At 45.2% G+C, this 19298-nt stretch overlaps 1 protein-coding gene across 2 annotated transcripts in view; it reads left to right on the top strand.

Moving 5' to 3' along the window:
* The window catches only part of CYTH2 (cytohesin 2), a 177620-nt gene that overhangs the window by 110115 nt on the left and 48207 nt on the right, over positions 1-19298 (top strand). Inside the window, exon 1 of one of the 2 annotated variants that reach the window (XM_056541854.1) lies at positions 18238-18589. The exons of the other annotated variant lie outside the window; for it this stretch is intronic. Within the exon in view, the coding sequence (XP_056397829.1) occupies positions 18571-18589 (19 nt within the window). The 5' untranslated portion in view covers positions 18238-18570. Of the gene's footprint in view, positions 1-18237; positions 18590-19298 lie in introns of those variants that run through there. 2 annotated transcript variants of the gene reach the window in all.

Below are 19298 nucleotides of genomic sequence, written 5' to 3'. Positions count from 1 at the left end.
GCATAGGATTTGGGGTGGGCATATTTTTTAGTTTTGGCTATGCTCTGGGTCAGCATTCTGGTAACACAACCTTTTTTATGATTTTATGTCCCACTGTACCCCACTTTAGTTACTTAGTTTACCCCAGCTATTTGCCCCATGTAATGCCCCTTGAGGGGGTGTCCCACTGTTCTGGCTCCATAGGTAACAATGCAAAAGCTCAAGGACCCTGACTGCGCTCCTGCTCCTCAGAGAACGGTGTGCACCCGCAGAGCTCCTAACGTCCAGATATGATGTATGTCCTTACTCCAAAGAAATGTATTTACAAAATTACAGTGACATTTTCTCCTGTTACTACTTGTGAAAATGAAAAATTTGGGGTAACCCCAGCATTTGAGTTTAAAAATAATAAAATGTTTCCTTTTCACATCCCACTTAATGAACATTTAAATTTAAAAACATTGCAAATTCTGGTGGTATTTTCTCCTATTACCGCTTGTAAAAATGTAAAATTTGGGGGAAACCAGCATTTTAGTGAAAAAAAATAATCATTTACACATCCAACTTTAACGAAAAGTCGTCAAACACCTGTGGGGTGTTAAGGCTCACTGTACCCTTGTTAAGTTCCTTGAGGGGTGTAGTTTACAAAATAGTTGCCATGTGTTTTTTTTTTTTCCTGTCCTGGCACCATAGGGGCTTCCTAAAGTGGACATGCCCCCCAAAACCCATTTCAACAAAATTTGCTTTCCAAAAGCCAAATGTGACTCCTCTTCTGAGCATTGCAGTGCACCAGCAGAGCATTTGATGTCCACACATGGGGTATTTCCATACTCAGAAAAGATGGGGTTACACATTTTGGGGGACATTTCTCCTATTACCCCTTGTAAAAATGCAAAATTTGGGGGAAAAAACAGCATTTTAGTGAAAAATTTTATAAAAAATAATTTACACTTCCAAAGTCGTCAAATACCTGTGGGGTGTTAAAGCTCTCTGGACGCCTTGTTACGTGCCTTGAGGGGTGTACTTTCCAAAATAGTATGCCATGTGGGTTTTTTCTTGCTGTTCTGGCACCATAAGGGCTTCTTAAATGTGACATGCCCCCCAGATAACATTTCAGCAAAATTTGCTTTCCAATTCTCTTCTGAGCATTGTAGTGCGCCAGCAGAGCACTTGATGTCCACACACGGAGTATTTCCATACTCAGAAGAGATGGGGTTAAAATTTTGGGGGGAATTTTCTCCTATTATCCCTTTATTTGGGGGAAAACTAGCATTTTAGTGAACTAAAAGAAATAATAATTTACACATCCAACTTTAACAAAAAGTCGTCAAACACCTGTTAAGGCTCACTGGACCCCTTGTTACATGCCTTGAGGGGTGTAGTTTCCAAAATAGTATGCCATGTGTTTTTTTTTTTTTTGCTGTTCTGGCACCATAGGGCTTCTTAAATGTCACATGCCCCCCAAAAACCATTTCAGAAAAATTCACTCTCCAAAATCCCACTGTCGCTCCTTCCTTTCTGAGCTCTCTACTGCGCCCGCCGAACACTTGACATACACATGTTAGGTATTTCCTTACTCGAGAGAAATTGAGTTACACATTTTACGAAGATTTCTCTCCTTTTACCCCTTGTAAAAATTCAATAACTGGGTGTACATGAACATGCCAGTGTAAAAAATTAAGATTTTGAATTTTCTCCTTTAATTTGCTGCTATTCCTGTGAAACACCTAAAGGGTTAACAAACCTTTTGAATGTCATTTTGAATACTTTGAGGGGTGCAGTTTTTAAAATTGGGTAATTTATGGGGTATTTATAATATGAAGGCCCTTCAAATCCACTTCAAATGTGAACTGGTCCCTGAAAAATTTAAATTTTGAAAATGTTGTGAAAAATTGGAAAATTGCTGCTGAACTTTGAAGCCCTCTGATCTCTTACAAAAGTAAAAACATGTCAACGTTATGATGCAATCATGAAGTAGACATGTTGTATATGTGAATCAATATATCATTTATTTGGAATGTCCATTTTCCTTATAAGCAGAGAGCTTCAATTTTTAAAAAAAAATGCAAAATGTTCCCACTAACATTAAGTAGAATATGTCCCGAAAAAAAAAAACAAGGACGGAATTAGAATGAAAGGTAAAAGCATCTAAGAGTTATTAATGCTTAAAGTGACAGTGGTCAGATGTGCAAAAAATGGCCGGGTCCTACACTGAAAATTGGCTGGGTCCTTAAGGGGTTAAAGGGTACTCCGGTGGAAAACTTTTATTTTTTTATTTATTTTTTAACCCCTTAAGGACTCAGCCCATTTGGACCTTAAGGACAATTTTATTTTTAGGTTTTCGTTTTTTCCTCCTCCCCTTCAAAAAATCATAACTCTTTTATATTTTCATCCACAGACTAGTATGAGGGCTTGTTTTTTGCGCGACCAGTTGTCGGCTGTAATGCCATCACTCACTTTCTCATAAAATGTATGGAGCAACCAAAAAAATACTATTTGTGTGGGGAAATTAAAAAGAAAACCGCAATTTTGCTCATTTTGGAAGGTTTTGTTTTCACGCCGTACAATTTATGGTAAAAATGACATGTGTTTTTTATTCTCTGGGTCAATACGATTAAAATGATATCCATGATTATACACTTTTCTACTACTGTTGCGCTTAAAAAAAATCGCAAACTTTTTAACCAAATTAGTACGTTTAAAATCCCCCTATTTTGAAGACCTATAACTTTTTCATTTTTCCATATAAGCGGTGGTATGAGGGCTCATTTTTTGCACCGTGATCTGTACTATTTATTAATACCATATTTGCTTATACAAAACTTTTAGTAAATTTTTTATTAATTTTTTGGGGAATAAAATGTTATAAAAAAGCAGCTATTTTGGACTTTTTTTTTTACGTTCACACCGTTCACCCTACGGGATCATTTACATTTTATTTTAATAGTTCGGATATGTACGCACGCGGCGATACCAAATATGTATATAAAATATTTTTTTTACACTTTTTGGGGGTAAAATAGGGAAAATGGGACAATTTACGTTTTTATTGGGGGAGGGGGTTTTTCACATTTTTTTAACTTAATTTTTTAACTTTTTTTACTTTTATTTTTACACTTTAATAGTCCCCATAAGGGACTATTTATAGAAATCACTTGATTGCTAATCCTGTTCAGTGCTATGTATAGGACATAGCACTGATCAGGGTTATCGGTGATCTTCTGCTCTGGTCTGCGGGAAGGCAGATCAGAGCAGAAGACTCCCGGAAGGCAGTGGAGGCAGGTGAGGGGACCTCCGTCTGCCGTGCAGGATGATCGGATCGCCGATGCTGCAGATGCCGTGATCGGTATTGATCACGGCATCTGAGGGGTTAATGGCAGACATCCGCGGGAACGCGGGCGTCCGCCATTACCGGCGGGTCCCTGGCTGCAATCCACAGCCGGGACCTGCCGCGCGTGATGTCGGCATTGCTCCGATGCCCGCGGTTATGCTCAGGACATAAATGTACGTCCTGGTGCGTTAAGTACCACGTCACCAGGACGTACATTTACGTCCTGCGTCGTTAAGGGGTTAATCAACTGGTACCAAAAAGTTAAACAGATTTGTAAATTACTTCTATAAAAAATTCTTAATTCTTCCAGTTTGAAGTATACAGCCGCTAATAGCAGAGAGCACTGTGGTTGTGACAGAAAAGAAATGCAAAAAGAAAAAAATTTCCTCTGTAGTATACAACCGCAAATAAGTACTGGAAGGATTAAGAATTTTTAATAGAAGTAATTTACAAATCTGTTTAACTTTCTGGCACAAGTTGATTTAAAAAAAAAAAAAAAAGTTTTCCACCGGAGTACCCCTTTAACGACGAAGGACGTATATTTACGTCCTCTGCTGGCTCCCGCGATATGCCGCGTCACACTGCGGCGGTCCCGACGGCCGTCAATGGCCGGGACCCACGGCTAATACAGGACATCACCGATCGTGGTGATGCCCTGTATTAACCCTTCAGATGCAGCGATCAAAGCTGACCGCCGCGTCTGAAGCGAAAGTGAAACTATCTCGGCTGCTCAGTCTGGCTGTTCGGGACCGCCACAGTGAAATCGCGGTGTCCCGAACAGTTTACAGGACACTTGGAGGGACCCTACCTGCCTCCTCGGTGTCCGATCGGCGAATGACTGCTCCGTGCCTGAGATCCACTGATCAACACTGATCAAAGGCATGTTAATACACGCCAGTGATCTGTGTAAAAGATCAGTGTGTGCAGTGTTATAGGTCCCTATGGGAGCTATAACATTGCCAAAAAAAAAGTGTTAATAAATATCATTTAACCCCTTCCCTAATAAAAGTTTGAATCACCCCCCTTTTCCCATAAAAAAAATAAAACAGTGTAAATAAAAATAAACATATGTGGTATCGCCGCATGCGTAAATGTCCGAACTATAAAAATATATCATAAATTAAACCGCATGGTCAATGGCGTACACGTAAAAAAATTCCTAAGTCCCAAAAAGCTTATTTTTGGTCACTTTTTATACCATTAAAAAATGAATAAAAAGTGATCAAAAAGTCAGATCAAAACAAAAATGGTACCGATAAAAACATCAGATCACGGTGCAAAAAATGAGCCCTCATACCGCCTTGTACATGGAAAAATTAAAAAAGTTATGGGGTGAGAATAGGACATTTTTAAACGTATACATTTTCCTGCATGTAGTTATGATTTTTTCCAGAAGTAGGAAAAATTTAAACCTATATAAGTAGGGTACCATTTTATCCGTATGGACCTACAGAATAATGATAAGGTGTCATTTTTACCAAAATATGCACTGCGTAGAAACAGAAGCCCCCAAAAGTTACAAAATGGCGTTCTTTCTTCGATTTTGTCGAAGAATTAATTTTTTTTCCATTTCGCCATGGATTTTTGGGTAAAATGACTAATGTCACTGCAAAGTAGAATTGTTGACGCAAAAAATAAGCCATAATATGGATTTTTAGGTGGAAAATTGAAAGGGTTATGATTTTTAAAAGGTAAGGAGGATAAAACTAAAATGCAAAAACTGAAGAACCCTGCGTCCTTAAATGGGCACTGTCATGAAAACAAAAAATTGATATGTTGTAGTACTTCAGTACTACAACATATCTCTAATATACTTTAATAAAAAAAAAGTGATTTTAAAACAGTTTAAAATCACTTTTAAATTCGGCCACTAGGGGTCGCCCTCCTAGTGGCCGAATGCATTCAGCAGTGACGTCACCACTGAATTTCGACTCGTTGAAGCCTGGCAACGAGTCGAAATTCAATCACTCCTGTGCTCGCTCCCGCCTGTCAATCAGACAGGCGGGAGCGAGCGCTTTGAAGGAAGAAGACGCGCGCAGGCTCGGGGACAAGGTAAAGTATTATGTTCACTGTATTATGTATACTGTTCACCTATACAGTATGCCTCCAGTTCCCCCACTACAACTCCCAGCATGCCCTGGGAGTTTTAGTGGGGAAGCCTGGAGGGACACTGTATAGGTGAACTGAGGGGGAGTGGGTTGAGCGGAGCGCCGGGGGGGGGGGGGGGGGGGGTTGCGGGCTGCGCGCTGTGGAGGGGGTACTCTGGGTGAACTAAGAGGGAGGGGGAGTGAGTTGAGTGGCGCGACGGGCCGGGGGCGGGGGGGTTTGCGGGCTGCACGGCGGGCTGCGCGGCGGGTGATGTGCTCCGGTGTTCACCTATACAGGGTGCCTCCAGTTGTTTCCCCACTACAACTCCCAGCATGCCCTGACAGCCAATAGATGTCAGGGCAAGCTGGGAGTTGCAGTGGGGAAAAAGCTGGAGGCACCCTGTATAGCTGAACTACGGGCGGAAGTGCCGTCCCCAGCAGGTATCAGTGACGTGGTGCCTGCTGGGGAAGTCTGCCTGGTAGTGAGCACACTACCAGGCAGACAAAAAAGCATTTTTAATATGTAAAAAAAAAAAATTAAAGGCAGGGAGGGGGTTAGGGATAGATGGGTAATAGGCAGGGACAGAAAAGAAAAAAAGTGATGGTGGGAGCTACCCTTTAAGGGGTTAAGTCCCCAGGGTTCCAGAACAGAAAAAAAAACCCTCAGAACAGAAGGAGCGCCATTAAAGGGGTACTCCGGCGCTAAGACATCTTCTCCCCTATCCAAACGATAGGGTATAAGATGCCTGATCTCAGGGGTCCCGCAGCTGGGGACCCCTGTGATCTTCCACGCCGCACCTTGTTAGAATCAGCCCCCGGAGCGTGCTCGCTCCGGGTGTGATTACTGGCGATCACGGGGACTGAGCATAGTGATGTCACGGCTCCGCCACCGTGTGATGTCACGCTCTGCCCCCTCAATGCAAGCCTATGGGAGGGGGCGAGACAGCTGTTACGCCCCATACATAGGCTTGCATTGAGGGGGCTGAGGGGGCGGAGCGTGACGTCATGCAGGGCCGGAGCCGTGACGTCACTATGCTCCGTCCCGTGATCGCCAGTAATCAGAACCAGAGAGAGCACGCTCTGGGGGCTGATTCTAACGGGGTACGGCGTGGAAGATCACGGGGGTCCCCAGCGGCGGGACCCCCACGATCTGGCATCTTATCCGCTATGCTTTGGATAGGGGATAAGATGTCTTAGCGCCGGAGTACCCCTTTAAGCTTTTATAAAGAGAATTTGGCTGGAATTGAAGTTCGGGGCCATGTGCGTTTACAAAGCTCTCATTGTGCCAGGATAGCAGAAACCCCCCACATGTGAAACCATTTTGGAAATTACTCCCCTCAAGGAACATAACAAGGGTTAGAGTGAGTAGTTATTCCTCACAGGTTTTTTCAACAGTGGGCCATAAAAATGAAAAATTTGATTTTTAACATTGAAATGCTGGTGTTACCCCAAATTTTTCATTTTCACAAAAATTTTAAGCCCAATTTTTCCCAAGTAAGGAAGTATCCCATATGAGGTCTCAGAAGAGAAGGAGCGCCATTGTGCTTTTGGAGAGAGAATTTGTTTGGAATAGAAGTCGCGTTTACAAAGCCCCCATGGTGCCAGAACAGTGGACCCCCCCTACATGTGACCCCATTTCAGAAACTACACCCCTCATGGAATGTAATAAGGGGTGCAGTGAGCACTTACATCCCACTGGCGTTTGACAGATCTTTGGAGCAGTGGGCTGTGCAAATGAAAACATTTTTTTTTTCATTTTTACGGACTACTGTTCAAAAAATCTGCCAGGCACCTTATTAAATTACTTGAGGGGTTTAGTTTCCAAAATGGGGTCATATGTGGGGCCACTGTTCTGGCAGCATGGGGGCTTTGTAAATGCACATGGCCTTCAATTCCAGCCAAATTCTTTCTCCAAAAAGCAAATTTTGCTTCTGCTCTTCTGAGCCCTGTAGTGCACCTGCAGAACACTTTACATCCACATATGGGAAATTTTCTTACTTAGAAGAAACGGGGCTACAAATTTTGGGGGACTTTTTCATCTATTATCCCTTGTGAAAATGAAAAATTTTGGCGAACACCAACATTTTTCATTTTCACGTCCAACTTTAAAGAAAATTCCTCAAACATCTGTGAGGTGTTAAGGCTCACTATACCACTTGTTACGTTCCTTGAGGGGTGCCGTTTCCAAAATGGGGTCACATGGTGTTTTTCTTTTTACGTTTATGTCAGAACCGCTGTAAAATCAGCTACCTCTGTGCAAATCACCAATTTAGGCCTTATATGCACACCCCGCTCTCACTCCTGAGCCTTGTTGTGCACCCGCAGAGCATTTTACATCCACATTTTTTTGTACTCAGGAGAAATTGCGTTTCAAATTTTGGGGGTCTTTTTCTCCTTTTACCTCTTGTGAGAATGAAAAGTATGGGAGACAACACCAGCCTGTTAGTTTAAAAAAAAAATGTTGTACACTAACAGGCTGGTGCAGCCCCCAACTTTTCCTTTTCATAAGTGGTAAAATGAGAAAAAGACCCCCAAAATTTGTAACACAATTTATCCCGAGTACGGAAATATCCCATATGTGGCACTTAACCGTTGCCTTGAGTTAGAGAGTGCAATGCGCATTAGAGGCCTAAATTAGGGATTTACATGGGGGCAGACCCGGATGCAAGCATGGCCTCCTGCACCACAAATACACTATGGCAGTGTTTCACAAACAGGGTGCCTCCAGCTGTTGCAAAGCTCCCAGCATGTCTGCACAGTCAATGGCCGTCCGGCAATACTGAGAACTGTTGTTTTGCAACAGCTGGAGGTTCCGTTTAGGAAACCGTGGCTTACAATACGTTTTTAATTTTTATGGGGGGGGGGAGGCAGTGTTTGGGTGTGTGTATTTAGTGTTTTACTCTTTATTTCATGTAAGAGTAGTGTAGTGTAGTGTTCTTAGGGTACATTCACACAGGCGGGGGTTTACAGCGAGTTTCCCGCTGGGAGTTTGAGCAGCAGCGGTGAGTTTGCCACACTTTTGACTTGAATTTTGACCCCCCCACCCTCTCCTGTCATTGGTTGGTCAGGACTGACCGACCAATGGCAGGGGATAGGAGAAGGTAGCACCACTGCCACCTTGCTCCTATCCTTTAGGGTGATTGGGGCTGTCTCCGATCATCCTTATTTACCGGGCGATCGGGTCACCAGAGACCCAATCAGCTTGGAAAAGCTGTCATTGAACGGTCAGACCGTCCAATCACAGCGATTGCCATTATAGGGGGGGATCTAAGGACCCCCCTGGGCGATGTCATGGGATGCCTGTCGAATTATTTCAGCAGGCATCCTGTTCCGGAGGGCGTACAGGTAAGTCCTCCGTCCTTAAGTACCAGGACGTCAGGGCGTACCTTTACACCCTCCATCCCCAACAGGTTAAGAACACAGCCAATTTTATTTTTTGCATTTTCGCTTTTTTGTCCTCGCCTTCTAAAAATCCTAACTTTGTAACTCCCTTTTTTGTAACTCCCTTTGGACAAATTAAGAACATCATAAAAAAGTACACTCCATTTCTAGAAACAGATCCCATTTTAAAAGAGATAGTTGTGGATGGAATAGCAACAGTACCCTGGCGAGGTCCAACATTGGGATCTACATTATCACCTAGCCTGTTTAGTAGTGCCCATAAAAGTGAGTACAATATGAAAACCACAAAAAAAAAACTGAATTGGTTAGATATAGCTAGAAACTAGAGGTGTGGCCACACTAAATGTATAAAATGCGGTTTCATGGATCTCACCAAAAATGCCACACAGGGAAAAGCTACCCCATAAGAGAATACTTGAATTGTAATACTAAATCATTCGTGTACGTGGCTACCTGTGTGACATGTAATGTGCACTATACCTGAATTGCACGAGCAATTCTCTCATAACTCGCTTCAGAAAACCCCTTGCGGATTTCAAGGGGAACGGAGTGGGCATATCTATGTTGTCAAAACACTTCAGAGACAACCATGCGGGAGACACAAGGTCCTTAAAAATATCAGGTGTAGAAAAAGTGAGATTAGGACCCAGAGGAGGAGACCTGAGGAGGAGACTTTATAATAGGCAAACATATTGGTTGTTTCTCTTGGAAACCAGGTACCCCCAGAGCCTCAATAAAAGGTTAGATCTAATTGTAACATGCTCATAATGTGTAGATGGTACGTGACAGCGGTCCAACCATCCATATAAAAAGTTTTATAAACAAATAATATAATGCTAATATTCCAAATAATTAAGGAACTAAAAATAAGTAATAAACAAGCAAAAATAAATAGGAAAACTTTTTTATAGGTTTTTTACACGTTAGATTCTACCCATTTGGCCAGCAGTACATAGCATCTGCAGTAATTATAAGTATGACCGAGTAGAACAAATATAATGGCCCTGATTAACTAAGAGTGGAATGTAGGTTCTTCTTTTATTTCCCTACAATTTTTGTTCCACTGTATTTACTAAGGTTTCCCTACATTTTCCACTTTCCCTGCATTTCCCTTTTTTTTTTACACATGCTCTGATCTGTAGGGTTTTCCTCAGCTCAAATCCACTACATTTTCCTGTGGAAACCTTAGTTAATTGTAATGGCTTAGGTAGGTGGATCCACTGACCTGTGAGGAAGATGGCCCTGGCCGTACCAGGGAGCGGAGTCTAAGGTGCCGCTGGTTTTCACCAGAGCCCGCTGCAAAGTGGGATGGACTTGCTGCGGCAGGCAGCACCCAGGTCACTACCCCTGATACGATTCGTCCCCACAGGCAGCAGAGGTATAACGAGGCAAAGGAAGGATGAGGACATAGCCAGGACTCGTGCCGGCCGAGAAGAGGAACAGAGCGGGACCATGGGATGGAAGGTAAGTGGCAATCCAGGGTTCGCATGCGGGCGCATCCCGCAATGCGAACCGCGGCACTGCCGGCAGCGGGGGGCAGAGCCCTAACAGTAACCCCCCCTTGGGTCTTCCCCTCTTTTTGGGTCCTAAAAAGTTCTGAAGTAACGGTCCAGTATATTCTCCTCCGGCTCGTAAGATGTCTCTGCCTAGGAGTCTTGTCTTGAGCACAGGTAGCACAGGAACTGACAAAGTCTGTAACATCTCATTTGAGGTGGGGCCACCAATAATGCCAAGAGATTAACTGAAAAGACTTCCGCACACCGGAATGGCCAGCAACCAAGGAAGAGTGACCCCAGCTTAGCACTCTGCGTCTCAATAGAGGTGGCACAAAGGATCTTCAGGACGGAGCATGCTGGAGGACTGCAGGTGCTACAGGAACCAAACACTCAGGAGGAATAATATGATGAGGAGTGGAATCCTAACCAACCACATCTGAGGACCTGGAGAGTGCATCGGCTCTATTGTTCTTGTAGGCAGGAGGGAAATGAATAAAATTTAACCTGCCGGGCGAGGAATCAATCGTTGGGGTGACTGAAGATACAAAAGTTTCTTGTGATCCATAAAGATGCTGATTGGATGTAAGGAACCCTCCAAATGATGATGCCATTCTTCTAAGGCAAGTTTTATAACAAGGAGTACCCAATCGCCAATAGAGTAATTCCTCTTCACTGGTGAAAAGGTCTTGGAGAAAAAAAACACACGTCATATTCTTGCCCTTGGGGGTTTTCTGAGTTAAAACTGTGCCAGCTCCTACGGAAGATTTGTCAACCTCCAAAAAGAACGGCTTTTCGGGATAAGGTCTTGTGAGAACAGGCACTGAAGCTAAGGCAAATTTTAAACGAAAGAAGGCCTCCTCAGCCTCAGGGGAGCAGTTCTTGGGGTTGCTGTTCTTTTTGGTGAGGGCTGCAATTGGGGAAGTGATCCGAACTGGCACAGTAAAGACACAAATTCTCCTCACGACGACAAGACCTCTCCTGTGAAAAATATCTAGTCCGATCCACTTGCATAGGCTCTTCTACTAAAGGCGTTGGAGAAGAATGTAGCGGTCGCTAGAACACAGGTGCCAGGCGAGGAAATTGACATGTACGGACAAGTTCTCTTTCGTAATGAAGCTCTTCGTGTCTCTCAGAAAATCGTACAACAATTTAAGTGGCCAGGTTGATTAGGTCACTCAGGGAAGTCAGAAGGTCTCGTGCAGCCAGGGTGTACTTGATTCTACTAGTAAGTCCTTTTTTGAAGGTAGTGCCCAAGGCCTCATCATTTCAAGCCAGTTTGGATGCCAGGATGCGGAACTGTACGCATAATCCCCTACAGAAGAGTTACCTTGAGAGATTCAACAGGGCTCTTTCAGTAGAGGAAGCCCGTGCCGGTTCTTCAAAGACATTGGGAAATTCTGCGAGGAAGGACTGGAGGTTTGCAGACACCGGATCATTACGATCCCAAAGAGGAGTAGCCCAGGCCAGAGAGAAGACTGATGACGAATGCCACTTTAGCACATTCCATAGGGAACTGGTCAGCCAAGAGTTTCAGATGCATAGAGTGACAAAACCTCTACACAACTTGGGATCTCCGTCATACTTGGAAGGCAGAGATAAACGAATCTTGGAGCCACCATAAGCCACTGGAGCAGAGGACACTGAAGGTTCCACAGAAGCCGGTTGAGGCTGTTGTGAGGTAAGAAACTGCTGTATCAGTGCGGTAAGCTGAGACAACTGCTGTGCTTGCTGCTCAATCTGCATGGACTGCTGTGTGACAATTGCCAAGAGATCAGAAACACTGGGCAAAGGTACTTTGGCAGGATCCATAGCAGCATGTTACTGTAAAGGCTTAGGTAGGTGGATCCACTGACCTGTGAGGAAGATGGCTTGGACCATACCAGGGAGCGGAGTCTAAAGTGCCGCTGGTTTTCACCAGAACCCGACGCAAAGCAGGACGGACTTGCTGAGGCAGGTGGCACCTAGGTCGCTATCCCTGATACAACTCGTTCCCACAGGCTGCCGAGGTATAACAAGGCACAGGAAGGATGAGGCACGGGCGTAGTCAGGACTTGGCAGGAGGTCAGGACAGGTGGCAATGAAACAAGGTCAGGTCACATAGTGTTAAGGATGGATCGAGTGGGGTCTTTCAAATGTGATTGACCGGGCTGCTACACACTTTGCCAAGTATCGACACAAAAAGATATACACCACACAGGATATGTTTGTATACACTCTTTCTTGGCAGGAAGCTCTGCTGCTCCCAAAAGAGTTCTCTTTTTATTCAGGAAGAAACAGTTGGTTTTAACATTGTGCAAAGTAGGAGGATTGATTATGACATCACAATTAATATGTTACAGTTTGGTTAGTTGTTCAAATATTGCGTCCATATATTTTAGCATATCTAGTGCCCATTAATTTCTTGGAAAAAGTTCTCTGCTCATCAGATGTTTAGTCTTTCCATGGCGTCATGGCAAGGCCTCGGTCCAGAGTCACGAGAAGATAACATTCTAGGTTGAAGGATAAAACTATGCATCATTCTATATGCTGATTTAGTCATTTGTGGCGTAGCATAAGTCTTATCTTGCAAGGCATCTAGCTTGAGATTTCTTCATCTTTCTACGAAGTCCAATGTTTAGACGTCCTGTATTCAGAGTCTCCATCTCAAGGCTCTAGTCTTAGTGAAAGGGCAAAGCGATAAGATGAAATGTTTTGTATGTAGCATTATATCTGGGTTAAAGGGTAGGGGAACAGATATTTTTCCAGCAGCAATGGCATTTTAATATTAATATATTGATCAGTCATTAGAAAAAAAAGGGTCATCCCTATCAGTAGCAGGAAGACAGAAGGCAGGTGGCACAGGAGCAAGGTAAGTAAATGTAGCAAGGGATCAGATACACAGCAAGGCAAGACACAATATAAATGCTTTCTCTTGGCAACTAGAGCACAAAGATCCCGAAGGGAACAGGAGGAAGTGGCGTAACTAAAAAGGGTAGGTTTGACACATGCACCAATTAATGGTGCACTGGCCCTTTAAATTTAAAAAAGCCAGTGTGCGGCCTAGGAGGCGGGGACGCATGTGCTGGCTGAGATGGGCAGCAAGCAAGTGAGCGAGCGAGCCCCACAATGTGAGGTGAAGGGCCAGCGGGATCCAGAAGGTAAGTGGCAGACTGGGGTTCGCATGCGGGCGCATCCCGCAATGCGAACCGCGGCACTGCCGGCAGTGGAGGATAGAGCCCTAACATAAATATGTTGGGTTTTTGTGAAAATGTTGTGACCACGCCCCCTTTTCCCGGCTGCCATGCATCTTTTTCGGGTTGTCTTAGTAAAATGAAGAGTTAGTCGTTTTTTTTTTTTTCAATTCTGGCACAAATTCTGGCACAGAATCTGGCGCACAACCCAACAAGACATGTCGAGTTTGCAATAGTAAATGAGGGCCCATACCTTTATCTTGTTTAGTCTTGTTTTTGAAGATGTCTGATGACATGTACTGCACATTACATATATATATATATATATATATATATATATATATATATATATATATATATATATAGAGGTCACTATGGGAACTCCAGCACAGGATTGCTCAGGTGTGGTGCAGTGTAACCCCCAGTGTGCCACACTGGATCCACATAGATCTTCCTCCACAAGGAAACAGCACCCAACACCAGGTCCAGGTAAAGTGCAAGCTACAGGGTCTTTATTGCATCAAGAGAGACAATGCGACGTTTCGGCTAACAAGCCTTTTTCATGCTTGAAAAAGGCTTGTTAGCCGAAACGTCGCATTGTCTCTCTTGATGCAATAAAGACCCTGTAGCTTGCACTTTACCTGGACCTGGTGTTGGGTGCTGTTTCCTTGTGGAGGAAGATCTATATATATATATATATATATATATAGATAGATAGATAGATAGATAGATAGATAGATAGATTTTTTAGTATATCATTATTATATAGTGTTGCAGTGCATACAATCAATTGAATTTATATATATATGCGGTTTTGTCCTGCTGCCCATATAAGCGTGAACTATGGTCTAAGTCATGTAAATGTATATAATTCCCACTCTGGTTTTCCAATTGCCTTGATTTTATACCAATGATGTCATGAGTAGGGTGACCACGTGTCCCGGATCGCCCGGGACAGTCCTGCATTTGGAGAGTCTGTCCAGGGTCCCGGTCACCCTCATTCCGGGACAATGCAGTGTCCCGGAATGATCTGAGCCCGTGAGCCGCCGTCCGCTGCTGTGCTGTGACCAGTGGCGGATCCAGGGGGGGGGGGGCAACGGGGCAATTGCCCCCCCCCCCCCCCCCCGAGATTGTTGCCTCCCCTCCTGTACTATAGCATGGTGGAGCGGGAGCTGTTGGCTGTCCCGCTCCACCACCCCTTTCTCACACCCGTCACCTTTCTATCACTAGCCGCGGCTGCTCCATTCCTGCAATCAGTGAGCCCGGAGATCACGTCCCCGCGGCTCTCACTGAATGCAGGAATGGAGCAGCTGCAGCGTGTGAGAAAGGTGACTGGTGTGAGAAAGGGGAGGGGGAGCAAATTATAAGTGAGAGGGGCAAATTATAAGTGAGGGGCACATGTCAGGGGGGCATTATATGTGGGGGCACATCGCAGGACCCCCCACTGTCATGTGCCCCTCATATATAATACCCCATGTCCTGTGCCCCTCACATATAATGACCCCCTGACATGTGCCCCTCACATATAATGCCCCCTGTCCTGCCCCCCCAGGGGGCATTATATGTGAGGGGCACATGTCAGGGGGACATTATATGTGAGGGGCACAGGCCATGCGGCATTATATGTGAGGGGCACAGGACAGGGGGCATTATAAGTCAGGGGCACATGTCAGGGGGGCATTATATGTGGGGGGCATATGACAGGGGGGCATTATATGTGAGGGGCACATGTCAGGGGGCATTATATGTGGGGGCACATGACAGGGGCCCCCCTGTCATGTTCCCATATAATGCACAAATAATGCCCCCCTGACATTTGCCGCTTACTTATAATACCCAAAGTCATGTGCCCAACACTTATAATACCCCCTGTCCTGTGCCCCTCACATATAATGCCCCCCTGTCATGTGCCCCTCACATAATGCCCCATCATGTGCCCCCACATATAATGCCCCCTGACATGTGCCCCTCACATATAATGCCCCTCTCATATAATGCCCCATGTCCTGTGCCCCTCACATATAATGCCCCTTTGTCATGTGCCCCTCATATATAATACCCCATGTCCTGTGCCCCTCACATATAATGCCCCCTGTCCTGCCCCCTCAGGGGGCATTATATGTGAGGGGCACAGGACAAGGGGCATTATATGTGAGGGGCAAAGGACAGGGGGCATTATAAGTCAGGGAGATATGTCAGGGGGGGGGGGCTGTCCTGTGCCTCCACATATAATGCCCAATGCCCAGATATGTTTGACGTATAAGTTTGACGAAATGCACTTGTGAAAGTAAGTGTCCCTGAATGGCAGTTAGGAAATGTAGTAGAGAAACAAAAAGGAGTTGATCAGCTCACCAAAGTCCATATGTGTCAAGCATCAGGCAATAGTCCCGGAGCACGGAGACAGGGAGCCGCCACTCCCCGTGGAACTGAGAAAAAGACGTGGAGGGGGTCCAGCTCCTGGGTGGAGGTATCCAGTAAAACTTAACCTTTAATGGCAACTAGTTAAAACATGGAAAATCGCCACAAGGTGGCAGGTGACATGTCACTTAAAAACAAAAGGGGGGTGAAACGCCGACGCGTTTCGAGCAGTTGCTCTTAGTCATGGCTTAGTCCATGACTAAGAGCAACTGCTCGAAACGCGTCGGCGTTTCACCCCCCTTTTGTTTTTAAGTGACATGTCACCTGCCACCTTGTGGCGATTTTCCATGTTTTAACTAGTTGCCATTAAAGGTTAAGTTTTACTGGATACCTCCACCCAGGAGCTGGACCCCCTCCACTTCTTTTTCTCAGTTAGGAAATGTGGTCACCCTAGTAATGAGTCATGTGACTTCACGTCTATGTATTTTAATGGCATGGTTTGTAATGTTTGTCAGTCTACGATTAAGCTCCAGAGAGCGTGAAACGCGTCAGACCAGATTTCTGTATGTGACGTCGGTCCTATAATTCAATAAAGCAAGCTGTGTTTTACCCACATTCCAGGAGTGCCGGACACTTTCTTACTCAGTATATGTCATATGCTTTACTTTCCCCTATAACAGGCCCCCTGTTCCTCTCCCTATCTCCCCCATCCCCCGATTTACAGGCGATGTCTTCTCTAACCGGAGTTGTTAACTTTTCTTTTTTTCCTTATCTGGCCTAGACCGCCATTAAGATTTGTCCCATACAAAACTTCTCCACAGAACCAGCCAAACAAACATTTTAGGCTCCTTTCTGCAGTACAATACTTACCTATTAACAAACTCCCCATGTTTATTGTCACACACAGTAATAATACCCACTTTGCGTCCCCATAAAGTTGTTAGGTCCCCTCTGTGCCCCCAAATATAGCTGTAGGCCCCCAAACTGCCCCCATATATAGTTGAAAATGTGCACTTTTTGTGGTGCACAGGTAATAGGGATATTACAGTGCTGTCCACAACCAAGGTATAAGATGAAAGTATTTATTACATGTAACGCGTTTCAAGGACGCTCCGTCCTCTTCCTCAGACGCTCCGTCTGAGGAAGAGGACGGAGCGTCCTTGAAACGCGTTACATGTAATAAATACTTTCATCTTATACCTTGGTTGTGGACAGGGCTGTAATATCCCTATTACCTGTGCACCACAAAAAGTGCACATTTTCCACTTCATGTTCCCTATGCCTAGCCAAGGGCGGGATAAGCTGCAGTCCTAGGTGGATATCCAGGTGGAGTCTCCATCCCAACCATCCGAAAGGATTACATGCCTGCTAGAGCGTTGTGCCTCTATAGCACAACATCATCTGGTGAGTTTCTCTATTATCAGGGGCTCACCTTCTTTTGTCTATTGTCCTTCACAGTGGAGCGCTTCTCCATCCTTTTTATTTCAGTCCCATATATAGTTGTAAGCCACCATACTGTCCCGCTTTGGTGCTCCACTGCTCCTCAGGTCTGGGGACCTATTCCTATGGCTCATAGCAGTAGGTCCCCGGTCTGCAGGGGCAGTGAAGCAACAAAGCTGATGGAAGTTACTGCCCACAGCTGCCCAGTGCCCGCACTTCCCCTTCCTCCTGCTCCTCAGTGCAGTGACGTCAGACTACCATTTCTTTCAAAGTGGTCCAGACCAGTAACCAGTGGATGTGGCTGCCATTACTGATTTTTTTTTCCAAGTACCCCCTGGACAACTGCTAAGTACCCCTGGGGGTACTTGTACCCCAGGTTGAGAACCACTGCAATAGAGAGCCTTTCAGATATGGTAAAATGTGGAGATTCTCATCATATAAAAAGACAAATCTGCAGCAACTGCATAATGCCATCATGTCTATATGGACAGCACCTTGTAGAAAGTATGCCACTAAGAATGGGGGCAGACAGGGGTCCATCCCAGTACTGGCAAGGTGTACCTAATAAAGAGGCCAATGCGAGTGTGTGTGTGTGTGTATATATATATATATATATATATATATATATATATATATAACATTTCAATTGACCATAATACAGGTGGCTGTCTGTAGTTATGCCACTTCAGCACTCTGTGTAGTTCCTGGCAGTGCTGACATCACACGGGTTACATGAGGAACCTCCACACGCTGTTACGCTGTAGTTGCAGACATTGCACTTATGATAAATTCCATCAGCATTTCCTTTAGGGCTCTCTTTGGTTTCCCCGCCCTTATCCACCTCTATTGGGCTTCTCTACTGGCTCTAAAAAAGAGCCTAGAGCCTATTGGCCAATGGTCTTGTCCTTCAACTCACTGTCCCGCCTCTTTTGCTCAGACCGAGCCTAGGATTGGCCAAGCACCATGTCAATCAATAAATGGACAACCTTGAAACAAAGAGGTCCCTATTGCCCCGCCCAAGAAATGCCAGACCCCGAGTATTATCGCGACGTAATTGGATGATTGTTCCGTCGGTTACCCGATTGGGCGGGGACTGCGGGCCGCTGCTATGGAGGCAGTGGGTGGAGTCTAGAGGAGACTGGTATCGGGGGTGGTCTGCCTGATGAAGGCGAGCCGGTTAGAGAACGGTGGGGAAGGAGGATTATCGGAACCGGTCGCGTAGAGCGTTACTCGGTACCGGAGGAATCTGCTGACGAGAAGTCGTGATTTCCGGTCTCCGAGTCTCCGGACTTATCGTCTTCCTGAACATGGACGATACCATTTACAGTAGGTGTCGATAGTAATGTTTGTTGAGTAGGCTGGGAACATGTCTGATAGATCTGTGTGTGGTCTGGTATTAAAACCGACCCTATATTTATTTTTGGGCTCTTCCTGGGCTATAGGCGTCAGTGGGGAGAGGACAGGATGCTCCATTTCATGCCGTGGGATAGGGGGGAGGGAACAGTATTGTGCAGGGAAGCAGCGTGAGCGGACACCGTGCTATGTATTCCGTTTGGGCGGGGATGTGTGTTCCCTGAAGTCCTGCTGGGGGATGCGGGTTGTATCTGGTTACTGGAGGCTGTGAGATGTTATCTGCCTCACACCTGATACAGGAGAGGGACAGGCATTGTTATAGGAAGGGGAAGTGCTGGGCTCATAGGGGCCAATGTTATGGGGCTGTTATAATGGAGGCCAACATATTCACCTTCACCAGTCTCTATATAGACATGTGACTAACAGAAGTGCCAGTATACTGCCCAGGGTTAATGTATAGGACAGGGTTTCCCAACCGGTGTGCCTCCAGCTGTTACAAAGCTACAACTTCCAGCATGCCTGGACAGCAGTTGGTTGTCCGGGCATGCTGGGAGTTGTAGCTTTGAAACAGCTGGAGGCACCCAGGTTGGGAAACACTGGTATAGGAGCTGTTATAGACATCTCACTATGTGCTGCCCTTTCACAAGCAGTGCCCCCTAGTGGTAACCATCAGCACTGTGGA

Source organism: Hyla sarda, chromosome 10 (genome assembly GCF_029499605.1).
Source record: "Hyla sarda isolate aHylSar1 chromosome 10, aHylSar1.hap1, whole genome shotgun sequence".
Lineage (NCBI taxonomy): Eukaryota > Metazoa > Chordata > Amphibia > Anura > Hylidae > Hyla > Hyla sarda.
This window is presented reverse-complemented; position numbering and strand designations above follow the sequence as displayed.